The sequence below is a fragment of the Dunckerocampus dactyliophorus genome, chromosome 15 (genome assembly GCF_027744805.1).
Source record: "Dunckerocampus dactyliophorus isolate RoL2022-P2 chromosome 15, RoL_Ddac_1.1, whole genome shotgun sequence".
NCBI classification, from domain to species: Eukaryota; Metazoa; Chordata; class Actinopteri; order Syngnathiformes; family Syngnathidae; genus Dunckerocampus; species Dunckerocampus dactyliophorus.
In genome coordinates, this window is record NC_072833.1 from 13,501,970 (window position 1) to 13,514,489 (window position 12,520).

Below are 12,520 nucleotides of genomic sequence, written 5' to 3' on the forward strand. Positions count from 1 at the left end.
CACACAAAGTGGTCCAAAGTCCTACGTGATGGCGAAGTTTCATGCAATTGTCTTTCCTGAAAACTCGAATTACGATTTGTCCACTAGTAAGAATAGTGACCATTCATCTATCCACCCATTTTCTATGCGGTTTATTCAATTAATCGGAAAATAAATAGCATACATTGGAAAAAATAACATGGCTAAGTGGCATTACTCTGACAGTAAACTTGACTGCTGTCTAAATAACCTTACAGCGTGTATTTAATGTCGTCTCTACGTAATAATTATGATTATATTACCAGTTTGAGGTGGTTGTTTCGAGACGGGACACAATCAACGCCACCATCGTAGCACGTTAAGCCAGTTAAGATGTTCTACGTTTGCGCTGGTTGCTTGTTTCTACACGAGGCACAATTCGTGTTACACCCACAGCTAGCTGCTACCATTAGGCTAGTTAGAAGTAGCCTAGCTAGCTTATAGTTACGAGGAGCTAGCCAGTGAAACGTTATCTACACGCGTGTTGAGAGATGTTTATTACAGTCGCCGGTGATTTATCTGTTTATAACCACCGCAGCTGTTGTTTTCGGACGTCTTTTTCGCTGTATTCTCTCCAGCTTTTTCACCGAGCCACCTCCTGTTGGGTTCACTTTAGCACCACTGTGAGCTAATAAGTAGCCATCTTACATTGAGTGTATGGGTGTCACAATTAACAGTGACTTCGCTGGGTGAACTTTTAGGACACGTCAAGGTAACAAAATGTGTCATTAGAAACACATGTTCTCTCAAAGTGAAAACTATTGGTTGTTTACTAGATTTAGCTGTCAAACTTTGTAAGTCGGCTAGCTGGGTTGAACTTTGACCTGTTACGCGACAAACACAGACACTATAGGGCCCAAACAGCAGTGAATCATCATTTAAAAATGTCCTTGTGTTGACTTCAAAGGTTCTGTGTATTCGTCTCTGGGTTTTGGGGGTTGTGATGTCTGAGCCCACCCCAAAGACACCCACTCCAACCCCTGCTGGAGATACATACAAGGGATGGGTGTTTAAATGGACAAACTACATTAAGGGTTACCAGCGGAGGTGGTTTGTTTTAAGCAATGGCTTGTTGTCGTACTACAGGTATTAACATTCATATAGTCATTTGGAATTTTTCTACTACACAAATGAACCCTTTTATCTGTTTTTAATGAAAAAGGACTCAGGCGGAAATGGGTCACACGTGCCGCGGCACCATCAACTTGGCGACAGCGACCATCACTGTGGATGATGCGTGCAATTTTGTCATCTCCATCGGTGGCGCACAGACTTATCACCTGAAAGCCAGCTGCGAGGTGGAGCGCCAGCGCTGGATCACAGCGCTCGAGCTGGCCAAGGCCAAAGCGGCCCGCATTCAGGCGGAATCAGGTAAGTAAAAAAAAAAAACTAAACACCAAAAAGCTTGTGTTTCTTCTATTGCTGCCTTGCATGTGACATCACAGGCACAAAGAGATGGGGACAGCAACAAACCAAATTAAGACGTTAAAATGTGTGAAGACTTATAATTAACTAGTGTTAGACAAGAAATGGAGGCAAAACACTTGCTTGTCATCTACAAAATCTAAACGCATACACACACACACATGTATATTAGGGATGCTCCTATCAATCAGCCACGGATCAATATCGGCCGATTTCCGTGGAATAGCATGTGATCGGCATACTGTGTTGGAGATTAAATTCTCCGCACCTTAATAAGGCCACAAGCACCACTTTATTAAATTAATTAAACAAATGTAACCTCCCCTTAATCTCCAATTGTTAATCTCAAATTATGAGAAGAAAAGAAGACTTGCACTACAATTGAAGATTTACAAAATGTATTGAAAATAATTCAGACAATAATTTCACATTCTTCAGATATCCGGGCTAACTGTCTCTCCTCATGTCCTCCTGCGGCTTCCTGACCAGAAGGAGATAAAGAGAGTTGGCCCTGATTGCTAGTCCCCCCTGCCTTTTTATAGTTGTTTTCCTCAGACCGTCTGCGCCAAAAAATATCTTATCATACCTTGCATTCTTTTGTGATAGTGTGATGATGACTACAGCTGAGAATTGTGTCTTAGCTGATGTGGTAGGACTCTTAACAGCACCTTTTTCTGTGCAAAATAGAACATGCCCCCCACCCCCAAACATAGTACATCCTATCTGACTTCTGACTGCTGATTATGTGAATGCACTTTATCTTTGTTCCCTCTCCCCTTTCACCTACTTAATTCAAATCAGCAAGGTGTTTATGTGCGCTCTTTTTTGTCTTCTCACTTACATTGTGGAACCAGATGACTCAGGCGACGACCCTTCCCCCTCGTCCCCTCCTGCGGCTCCCGGACAAGGCGGCGGGTCGCAGAATTCTGAAGTCCAGTCCACGCTAAGAACCTTAGGAAGCAAGGTGGAGGATCTGAGCACATGCAACGACCTCATCTCAAAGCACGGCTCCGCTCTGCAGAGGTTAGACCTTCATTGTTTTTAAAACATGTTTTCTTTATGTTACACGGTATTATGAAAATGCCCCTTTCGCTTTCTGCGCTAGGTCGTTATCGGAACTGGACAGTTTGCGTCTGACTGGCGAGGCGGGGGATAAGATTCGTCAGGTGACTGAAAGGGCCACGCTGTTCCGCATCACCTCCAATGCCATGATAAACGTAAGTTTATCATTTCATTAAGTACATTTTTTTTTATCGTGTAAAATTAGGAAAATGTATTCTTTTCACCTTAAAAGGATTTCCTAGCATGTATGACTTAATTGTGTAACGCGCAACAGTACGGCATAATCATGGTTCGGTACCAACCTTGGCTTAAGGTTCGGTTAATTTTAGGTATGGTAAGGCAACACAATGCAAAACATAAACCTAGCTTTTGTGTACAATGATTTTTAAAATGAAACATAAAAAGCTGCTGACATCTGGAAAAATGGAGGATGTGGGGGCACTTTCAGGGTCAATATATGCTAAGATATCTGAATGAAACAAATATGATTTTTTTTGTCTCGCAAAATTAGAATTATATCAAGACTTTCTTATAAAATTACAACTTATTTCTCATAATAATATGACTGTCATCGTATTACAACTGTCTATCTGATAAAAAATACTTTATTTTTGGACTATCACAAGGTTTTAATTGTAATTATGATCGCGAGAATATTAGAAAAAAAGAAAGTATTATTACAACAGTGCCCTCCCCTCCCGGAGAGTGACCAACAGGCACGCATTCTGACTACCGAACACGCCTGTACACCTCGCCGCCCTCCAGGCACACAACCCGCAAAGTCCAGCCAAAACCTGACTGGAGGTATCAGCGCACGTACAGCGGATCGTCTCGCCGCAAGGTTAAGGGAGGGAGGGAGGCAGCCAGAGAGAGAGAGACAGAGCACACAGCGATGCGCCTACATGTTAATATGGCTCCAAATATGCCTTTGCTACCTCAAAATTAAGGCACAAATATAACTCCATAGACGTGCGCCTCCAAAAAAACCTTTGAGCTGCAGCTCGTTAGGGCGACATTTACCAGTCTCTCGCTCTCCTCACCATCGCTCACCCACAACACTGAGCCAACAAGCTGAGGTGTAGTTTGCTCATAGAGCCCACACCACAAGCCCGACCCTGACGAAGATCTACAAAAGTAGGGGTGGCCAAAGTGCGGATCGGGTGCCATCCGCGGCCCATGGCTCATTTGAAATAGCATCACTGCAGAAACAAAATAAAATGTAAAAAAAACAGTAAAAATGGAGCAAAAGGGACAATGAGAAAAAGCTGAAATGTTGATGCCAATAGCCAATAATAACACAAAGCTTTGTATTTAACAAGACAAAGTTTTAAATATATATAACTTTTTACTTTACTTTCTACACAATAAATAAATATATATATACACACACACACATATATATATATGTGTGTGTGTGTGTGTGTATGTATCTTCTTCCTTATTCTTTGTAAACACCATATGTTTGTACTGGCCGGATGGCTGAAACGCATTGGGGCTGAGTAAGGTCCATTAAAACATGCTGGAATTTTAACAGGATATGACCGAATCAATATTGACTAAATATCATTCCCCAAATACAGTTGTTTGTGGTCTGTGTGGCAAAATGTTTTGTATTCCACAGCTTCCTGTTCAGCAATCCATTCTGTTGTATCGTGAATGTAGATAAATGTGTTCCTAATTCCAGATCCTCTGTAGCGTGGTGGTGGTGTCAAATGCAAATGAATGTATTTTGTCAGACTGCATCATTCTTTGTGAGTTGGGATCTTTAACATTCATCCAGGTCCTTGATATCTGACATAAAAGTACTCTTGCTTCTGGTCATCCATTCAACTTGATGTAGATTTTGCAAGTGACGCTGCTAGTGCCCTAAATTTTGCATGCTTTCTTGGCGATGTCGCTCTCGCACTTTGTCAGATGCTCATTCATGTAGGTGTTTGTACCCTTCAGCTTCCTTCCCTGTTTCAGCAGTGCGGTTCTGTTGGTGAACTTAATGATGATGGATGTTGGGGTGGTGTTTCTACCATACCATGAATTTAATGTATCAATGGTGTTAATATCTACATCCACCTCCTTTGGTTCTCGAAAGCTGGCAGCTTGTTGTTGATGCGACATGCCAGTATTAACTTGGATTCTATCACAGCAACTAACAAATTGCACCTATTTTAGATTAACCATTGTAGTCAAGTCATACAGCAAAATACTGTATAAGATAAGAAAGACAAGATAAAAACCTAAAATATCATATGATATAATAATCTAAATAAAAATCTGCACAAATGGAAGAAACCAATGTGAACTAACTGCTGTCTGTTCAAAAACGTATTCCACTGTATTTACTGTATCTCAGAGAATTATAACGTGAACAATATTTTAATATTAAAAGGTTTTTGCTCAAGTGACATGATTTTTGGACTGCAATTTGTTTTAGCCCAAATACTTAACACTTTAAACGAATTTGGTTATTAGCTTTTAAATCAACATTGATTGCTTCTGCAGACCAAATTTTCTGCCGTAACATAGTAGTATAGTAAATATGGCAAACATTGTAAAACGAATCATTGCTATTGATTTATATTTGTTTTCTTTCTTGTCCTCCCTGGTGTTTTCTGCGACTCAGGCTTGCAGAGACTTCTTAGCGCTGGCTCAGGCCCACAGCAAGCGATGGCAGAAGGCCCTGCAGGCTGAGCGGGAGCAGCGGGTTAGGCTAGAGGAGACTTTGGAGCAGCTGGCCAAGCAGCACAACCACCTGGAGCGAGCATTCAGGGGAGCGGCCCAGGCCAACGCCACCAGCGCTGACAGTAAAGGTAACTAATTGATGCAAATCAAATCAAATACATCATTAGCATAATATGAATATCTAGGTTCCGTCGGAGCTGTTAAAGGAGAGGCCAGCGATGAGGACGACGAGAATGAGTTCTTTGATGCTGTGGAGGAGGCGCCCGAGTTCATCACTGTTCCCGCAGATCCTCACTTCCATAAGTTAGTACATGCAAAATGAAGGCTTTTTCCCATACAACGCTCTTTTTTTAATTGTTGGATTTGCTATCTTTTCCCAGGAGGTCGAGCAGTAATGCAAGCGGTTTCAACAGCGAAATGTGCTCTGATGATCAGTCGGTAAGTGGCAATGGTAGCAGTTGAATGAATCTGTTCCAGGGTCAAAACTGTGTAAAAACTAGGGGTGTCCTATGCAGCTTTTTTGCTCTGATTAAATTTTGATATTGCAGCCTTGAATATCGGCCGATACGGCCCATGCTCATGGAGAAACCTTTACATGTTGAAGTCTCCAAAATAAACAATGAAATGAAGTGTATTCAAACAAATTGTCTTGAAAAAAAATTCACCCATTGAAATTTGTGACTGTGAACCTCAGTTAATCATGCATTGCAAAACAAAGAACACATGTACATTGGAAATTACAAGAAGCATTTTCGTCTCTATACAAAGCTACATTGCAATTTTTTCCAGGTTGGTCATTTGCATCATTGTTACTCTCCTATGGTGACATAAACAAACAAAAAAACAAGAAAAGATTTTGGTTAAATTTTGATACAAATGTTTACGTTTACTTTGACTTCCAGCTCAATGAGGAACCTCTCGCAATGAACCAGGAGTCGCCCTCGCAGGAACTTGGGCCCCTGAAGAAGAGACGTAAACGCATCCCGGACAAACCCAACTACTCTCTCAACCTGTGGAGCATCATGAAGAACTGCATTGGAAAGGAGCTTTCAAAGATCCCCATGCCTGTGAGTGTTTCACATTTGGATGGTTCTCAAATTAGGTGCGGTCAAGGGAAGGGGTTGTGTGCTGCCCTTCTGGGTATTTTGCAGGGCGAGATGTGTGCCCCTAGTTTGGGAACCAATGTAAGGCTGCAAAAGTGACATGCAGAGCATATGTTCAAGGATGTGGTGAGAAGTTGAGCTGGCTCAAACGGTGGTTCAATGTTATTTTTTTCAGGCGGCTGTGCCTCCCTTGAAATCCTTTTAACACTTAACCGTTCTCTCCTACTGTCCTTCAGGTCAACTTCAACGAGCCTATCTCCATGCTGCAGCGGCTGTCTGAGGATCTGGAGTACCACGAGCTGCTGGACAAGGCTGCTAAGTGCCACAGCTCCCTGGAGCAAATGTGCTATGTTGCCGCCTTCTCCGTGTCCTCCTACTCAACCACTGTCCACCGCACGGGCAAGCCCTTCAATCCCTTGCTGGGCGAGACCTATGAGCTGGACCGCCGGAGAGAGAGTGGCTACCGCTCCCTCTGTGAGCAGGTAGGGGCAGCAAGTTTCCCGCCAAGCTAGTCTACATTTGGGGAAACACTTGATAAAATGGCACTCTTCCCCCAGGTCAGTCACCACCCACCGGCTGCAGCCCATCATGTGATTTCCGACCGAGGCTGGACACTCAGGCAGGAAATTACAGTTGCCAGCAAATTCAGAGGCAAATACCTCTCCATCATGCCATTAGGTTAGTTTCAGAATATGACATACAGTGGAACCTTGGTTAGAATTCCACAAGGTCTGACCAAAAGCAATACTAACCAAATACATTTTTCCCATAAACCATAATGGAAATCCAATTAATCCATTCCAGAAAGCCAAACATAATAACACGAAACACGTTTTTATAGTTGACGTAGCTGACTTCCGGTTCCTGTTTCCATGTAGTGACAAGCTAATAGGATGCTAATGAGGACGTTTTGTTATAAAAATACCTTAAGAACAGTTGGACTCAACTAGTGTGTTAATAACATGACAAGACTCTCGCCAAAATGTACGCTAATCGGAGAATGTATGCAAACTGAGGCAAAATTATGGCATAAATTTGGTATGTTAACACGCCTACTGGGGCAGACGCTAACTGAGGTTCCACTGTAATTAATATAGTAAATTAAACACAGTGGTTTATTTTCTGTGTGTGTTGGTCCCCGCAGGCACAATCCATGCCACCTTTGAGAAGAGCAACAATCACTACACGTGGAAGAAAGTTACCACTACAGTGCACAACATAATTGTTGGGAAACTCTGGATCGATCAGGTGATGGTTTTCATTAATAATTAGTGGGAAGAGTGATCACATTAATTATATGACACGTCTGTGGTTGTGCATTGTCTTTGCATGCGTGAGGGTAGTTGACTTTTAGGATTATTTTGAGTCTTTCAGTTTAATTCTATTATGCAAGGTGGCAGTTATTATCAACTGGCAGGAGGAGTTATCACATTAAATCCGTCTTATGCTTTTTGAATCCACGAGGTCCACGCAGCTCCTTGCGGACAAATGTCATTTTCGCACCCACACCCCCTCTAGCGGCCCTTTTCACGCGGAAAATTCCTGCTGCACGCACCTCCAAATTTTTTCTAACTACGTACGCATACAGACACGCAGAGAAAAAATGGCAGACAAGCAGGAGATCCTTGCAGCTGAAGAAATACAGAAATATTGGCAGTTATATGAGGCAGCTTACCCTGACGCACACTAGTTTAAGCATAAAGAAACACTGAAACAATTTGTGTTTTAAGTCCAGTTGTTAGTTTATTTTCTTTTGCCGTGTTCAGCATGCCTTTTTTTAAGCACATTCTACAAGTCCCTGTGTTGGGAAGAATGATGAGCTGCGATTGCAGCACTCCTCCTATTCAAAGGACAAGTGGACCACCTTCTCTTCCTTTTCTGTCGCAGCAGCGAATAAATACAACACAATTTTTCTTCTTCAAGAAGTAGACGCACAAGTGTCGCCATGTTGGAAGTCAAGTAAACAATGGCAAACTTCTTCCGCTCTAGTTTAGTACGGTGGTAGACGCATGTTTTAGATACACTTTTCCCTGCAGTTTGGGAGCAGACGCCGCACGTAGTTTAAAGTCACACGGTCTCTTGAGCAGAGCTGTGCGGCTCGTTTGAGCGGAAAGTATAATCCAGCCTTAAATCTACATTTCCCATGTGTCCAAGCATGAATAAATGAATGAATGTACTGACTTGTAGAATAATGTCTATTATGTAAGGTGGCGGTTATCACTGATAACTGGCGGGAGGCGCGATTGTATCGGTTATATGTCTATGGTGTGTATGTCTCCACCCCTGCGTATTTGACTGTGTATTATTTCAAGTATTTCTGTTTATTTGTATTGTATCAGATGATGGTGGGAGGAGCATTGCATTAATTATGTGACACTTCTGTGTTGTGCATGTGTACTAACATGAGTGACTATACTTGACTTTGTGGATTATTTTTTAGTCTTTTGGTTCATTTCTATTATGCAAGACGGCAGTTAGCATCAATAACTGGCAGAAGGAGCAATCACAGTATTTATACGACCCATTTGTGATGTGTTTGTCATGCTGCATGAACCAGCAAGTAACATTTTCCTGTTTCCACCTCCTGTCTAGTCAGGAGAGATCGACGTAGTAAACCACACCACCGAAGACCGCTGCCATTTGAAATTCGCACCTTACAGTTACTTCTCCAGAGATGTCGCCAGAAAAGTGAGTAAATGCTCTTTTCACGCCTAATTACTTTTTCTGGAGAGCGGTGACTCTCAAATCCCATTGTCCATACACTGTCCACAGGTGACGGGCGTGGTGATGGACAAGACGGGCAAGGCCCACTATGTGCTGTCGGGGACGTGGGACGAGAAGATGGAGTTCTCAAGGGTGATGCAAAGCAGCAGAGGAGGAGGAGGCGACAATGGCTCTGAGGGCAAGCAGAAGACGGTCTACCAGACCCTGAAAGCCAGAGAGATGTGGAGGAGGAATCCTTTACCGTAAGTGTGCCTTCATTTCACTCATTGTCATCTCTTGGGGCAGTTTTTAATGTTTTGTACTCATATTTTTGATAGATTAGCCTAGAGAGTGTTTTTCACCTTGAAACCACTTCCATGAAAGTAGAGACCTTCAACAAGCAAATCAGCAATAACAAGAGGCGGTCATTTAAAGAAATTCCCTTGATAAATATGAGGTAACATTGATGGTTGTTCATTTTAGGTGTCAGAAAATGTTAGACCTTTATTTTTAATACATACTATATAAATACTAGCCTGCGTATCAAAGCTAAACAGTTTAATACCATATTAATACATACTGTAAGTAGTAGCTTGAGAATCAGCACCGTATGTTGGGATTGTCATTTAAAAACAAAAATCTTTAATGATCTTAAATATGAATAATCATCTCATTTATTTTTATGACTTTACTTAAATGGTTATATTATTATACATGTAATTTTAATGTAAAAGTATTAGCCTGAGGACCTATTTTTATGCTTTTTTTCCACAAAGTAACAAAAAGCAAAATATAACTAAAAACATCCACTCTAAGCTACCAACATTGTGGCAATTCAATTTGTATTGCGGTGCTAACTACTTTACCCTGTGGAACCCTGTAGAGTTACCCTGTAGATTGATACTTTATACAGGGTGTCCCAAAAAAATGTATACACTTGCTACAACAGTCTGTCATACCACATACAGTATTAGAGAAGACTTTGAAGACGAGGAGTTTTATTTTCAGCAAGGTGGAGCACGCCCACACTACTATCGTGATGTTAAATCCTTCCTTGATGAGATCTTGCCAAACAGATTGATTGGACGGAGGGGTTTCGTTGAATACCCCCCGCGTTCACCAGACCTGACACTACTAGACTTTTTTTTATGGGGATACCTAAACGCCAAAGTCTACGCTATGAGAGCTGCAACAGTCACTGGATTGACAGCAGCCATTGAACGTGAATGCACGCAAAAACCAAGCGAATTGTTTCGTGATGTGTGCAATTCCATTGCTTCGCGTGGTCAGCAGTGTCTGGACCACGACGGACGTCAGTTTGAGAAGGGGTCGGTGACAAAACAATAAAATTATGTTTGTAATTTGTTTTACACTTCGAAAATTGAACAAATTATGATAAACACCTAGTTTACAATTATTTAAAGTTTGTATACATTTTTTGGGACACTCTGTAGATACTTAATTGCCCCTGAGGGAAATCAAATGGCTGAAATCTTTCTTCCTGTTCATTTTAAACAACACTTTTATTTTCAACATACAGTGGAATCTTGGTTAGTGTCATTATTTCGTTCCAGAAGGAAACGAAACAAACGTTAACCGAATGCACGCAAAATTGCGGCATACATTTTCAACGTGAACCGCAAAACAAGCTAACTGGGGCGGACGTTAACCGAGGTTCCACTGTATAAATACTAAACTCTGAGCTAAGCCTTCAAATGTGGGGGAAAAAAGGAAAAAACGCCCATGTAGAGGCTACCAAAGTTGTGGATTCAGATGTATTGAGGTGCCAACTACTCTAAACTGGGGAACCTCAATTTATTTCGTTCAGTCCATACTGGTTACATGGTGATATCTGTCACACCTGCTAACACAGTAGCTAACTAGTTGGTGTCTTGCTGGTCCCCAGTGAGGGCGCAGAAACCATGTACTACTTCACTGACCTGGCGCTCACACTGAACGAGCCGGAGGAGCCCATAGCGCCCACTGACAGCCGGCGCCGCCCTGACCAGCGGCTAATGGAGGACGGCCGCTGGGATGAGGCCAACGCTGAGAAACAGCGTCTGGAGGAGAAGCAGCGCATTGCCCGACGGGAGCGCGAGCGGGAGGCCATCAGCCAGCGCTCCTCTGGCCAATCGGACGAAGGTTAGATTGCGTTTTTGTTAACGTTAATATTTCTGCAAAAATTCTACGACCTGATTCTTTTTCCTAAAGCTGTCGATGAGGATTCTCTTACTGATACATCACTAAAAAGCAAGTAGTAGCCTCAGCTCGTGCTTTACTCCTTTGTCCAGGTTTTTGCATACTATTAAGATAATTATTTGTTCCTCCCAGGTGGACCCCACGACAACTACAAGGCCCTTTGGTTTGAGCGCTGCCAGGATCGCATTACGGGTGAGCAAGTCCACATCTACAAGGGGGGCTACTGGGAAGCAAAGGATCGCGGCTGCTGGGAGGGATGCCCAGACATATTTTGACCCCAGCCTTAACTTGAATAAGGCCACCCACCAGTCCCCCCGAGTGGTTGGGTCCCCCTTGTCTATTCTAAGAGACCTCCCAGGAGGACAGTTGCTGCTTTCTGACTGAGAAGGAGGTGCCCCCAGTTGAGGGGGCGACGCCCTTTGGTCGAAGGACACCCACCCGTCCCCAATAAGTGAGTAGTGCTTCCACATCCATTGTAGACAGTTATCTTAATGCGATAACATAGTGTTTCCTCTTGAATTCTGTGCTTAAAAAACATTAATATATAAATTATAAATATATATGATGATAATAATAATAATAAATGTTAAAAATTTGGTGGCCTTCATGAATTTAAGGGAGAAATTACAGTATAAGAGTTCTGTGTCTTAATGTGTCTTCCATCACTTTTGTTGGTTTGGGGTGGATTTGAAGTTTTTTTTTTTTAAGTATCGGAAAAGAAGACCTCGCCTTCTCAGTCACTCTCACTTGTAGTATTGCAACGATTGGATGCCATTTTGAATCAGTTGTCAAAAACAGTTTTAAAGTGGATACTTGTTTTTAGTGTGTGATCTATCTAAACTAAAATGCAGTACACCAAAAAGTATGTTATGTTGTTTTTGTTTGTAAGTGTACTTAAAACAATGACAAAGAATTTTTAAAAAAGCATTGTGAATAAATCTGATTTTATAAATGTATAGAAAGTCCATATGTATTTGAAAACTGAGAAGACGGTCTTCAATTTCAGAGAGAAAAAAAGGGAGATTCCATAACATTGTTAGGTATTTTGTATTAAAAAAAACAACAAAATGTATAATAAATGCTGTAATGTCAAACTGTTTTTATCTTGTTTTGATTCCACCATGACTACATATTTTTCCTCCTAGAATTCAGCCTTAAACAGTTAAGCAAACATTACCATGTGAATGCTAATTGTAGCATCATTCTTAGGGCTGAAACTGCATCAAATGAAGGAATGATGCAATATTATTACCACAAATAGGATAGAAAAAGGCACAAACATACTCAGGCAGAACATACACAGAACAGAATCCGCAAGCCCCATGTGCGCGAAA

At 41.8% G+C, this 12,520-nt stretch overlaps 1 protein-coding gene across 2 annotated transcripts; it reads left to right on the forward strand.

Moving 5' to 3' along the window:
- The first annotated feature begins 387 nt into the window (after positions 1 to 387).
- LOC129194803 (oxysterol-binding protein 1-like) lies at positions 388 to 12,330 on the forward strand. 2 transcript variants are annotated; one of them, XM_054800202.1, is made up of 17 exons: positions 388 to 641; positions 926 to 1,104; positions 1,181 to 1,389; positions 2,298 to 2,466; positions 2,549 to 2,660; positions 5,123 to 5,309; positions 5,367 to 5,484; positions 5,562 to 5,619; positions 6,084 to 6,248; positions 6,521 to 6,766; positions 6,842 to 6,962; positions 7,429 to 7,532; positions 8,877 to 8,972; positions 9,057 to 9,250; positions 10,894 to 11,129; positions 11,199 to 11,237; positions 11,319 to 12,330. In XM_054800202.1, exons 1-17 carry the CDS (start codon positions 510 to 512, stop codon positions 11,459 to 11,461), a joined length of 2,508 nt encoding a protein of 835 aa, XP_054656177.1. In that variant the 5' UTR covers positions 388 to 509; the 3' UTR covers positions 11,462 to 12,330. The 2 variants fall into 2 exon arrangements, with proteins under 2 accessions (XP_054656177.1, XP_054656178.1); XM_054800203.1 differs by lacking the exon at positions 11,199 to 11,237 and having other exon boundaries at positions 11,319 to 12,328.
- Positions 12,331 to 12,520: the final 190 nt, after the last annotated feature.

Bases quoted from the DNA above. Each gene is read 5' to 3' on its own strand.
- LOC129194803 (XM_054800202.1), top strand. From the start codon at position 510: ATGTTTATTACAGTCGCCGGTGATTTATCTGTTTATAACCACCGCAGC. The intron at 2,661-5,122 runs GTAAGTTTATCA...TCTGCGACTCAG, and splicing joins CCTCCAATGCCATGATAAAC to GCTTGCAGAGACTTCTTAGC. The intron at 5,310-5,366 runs GTAACTAATTGA...ATGAATATCTAG, and splicing joins CACCAGCGCTGACAGTAAAG to GTTCCGTCGGAGCTGTTAAA.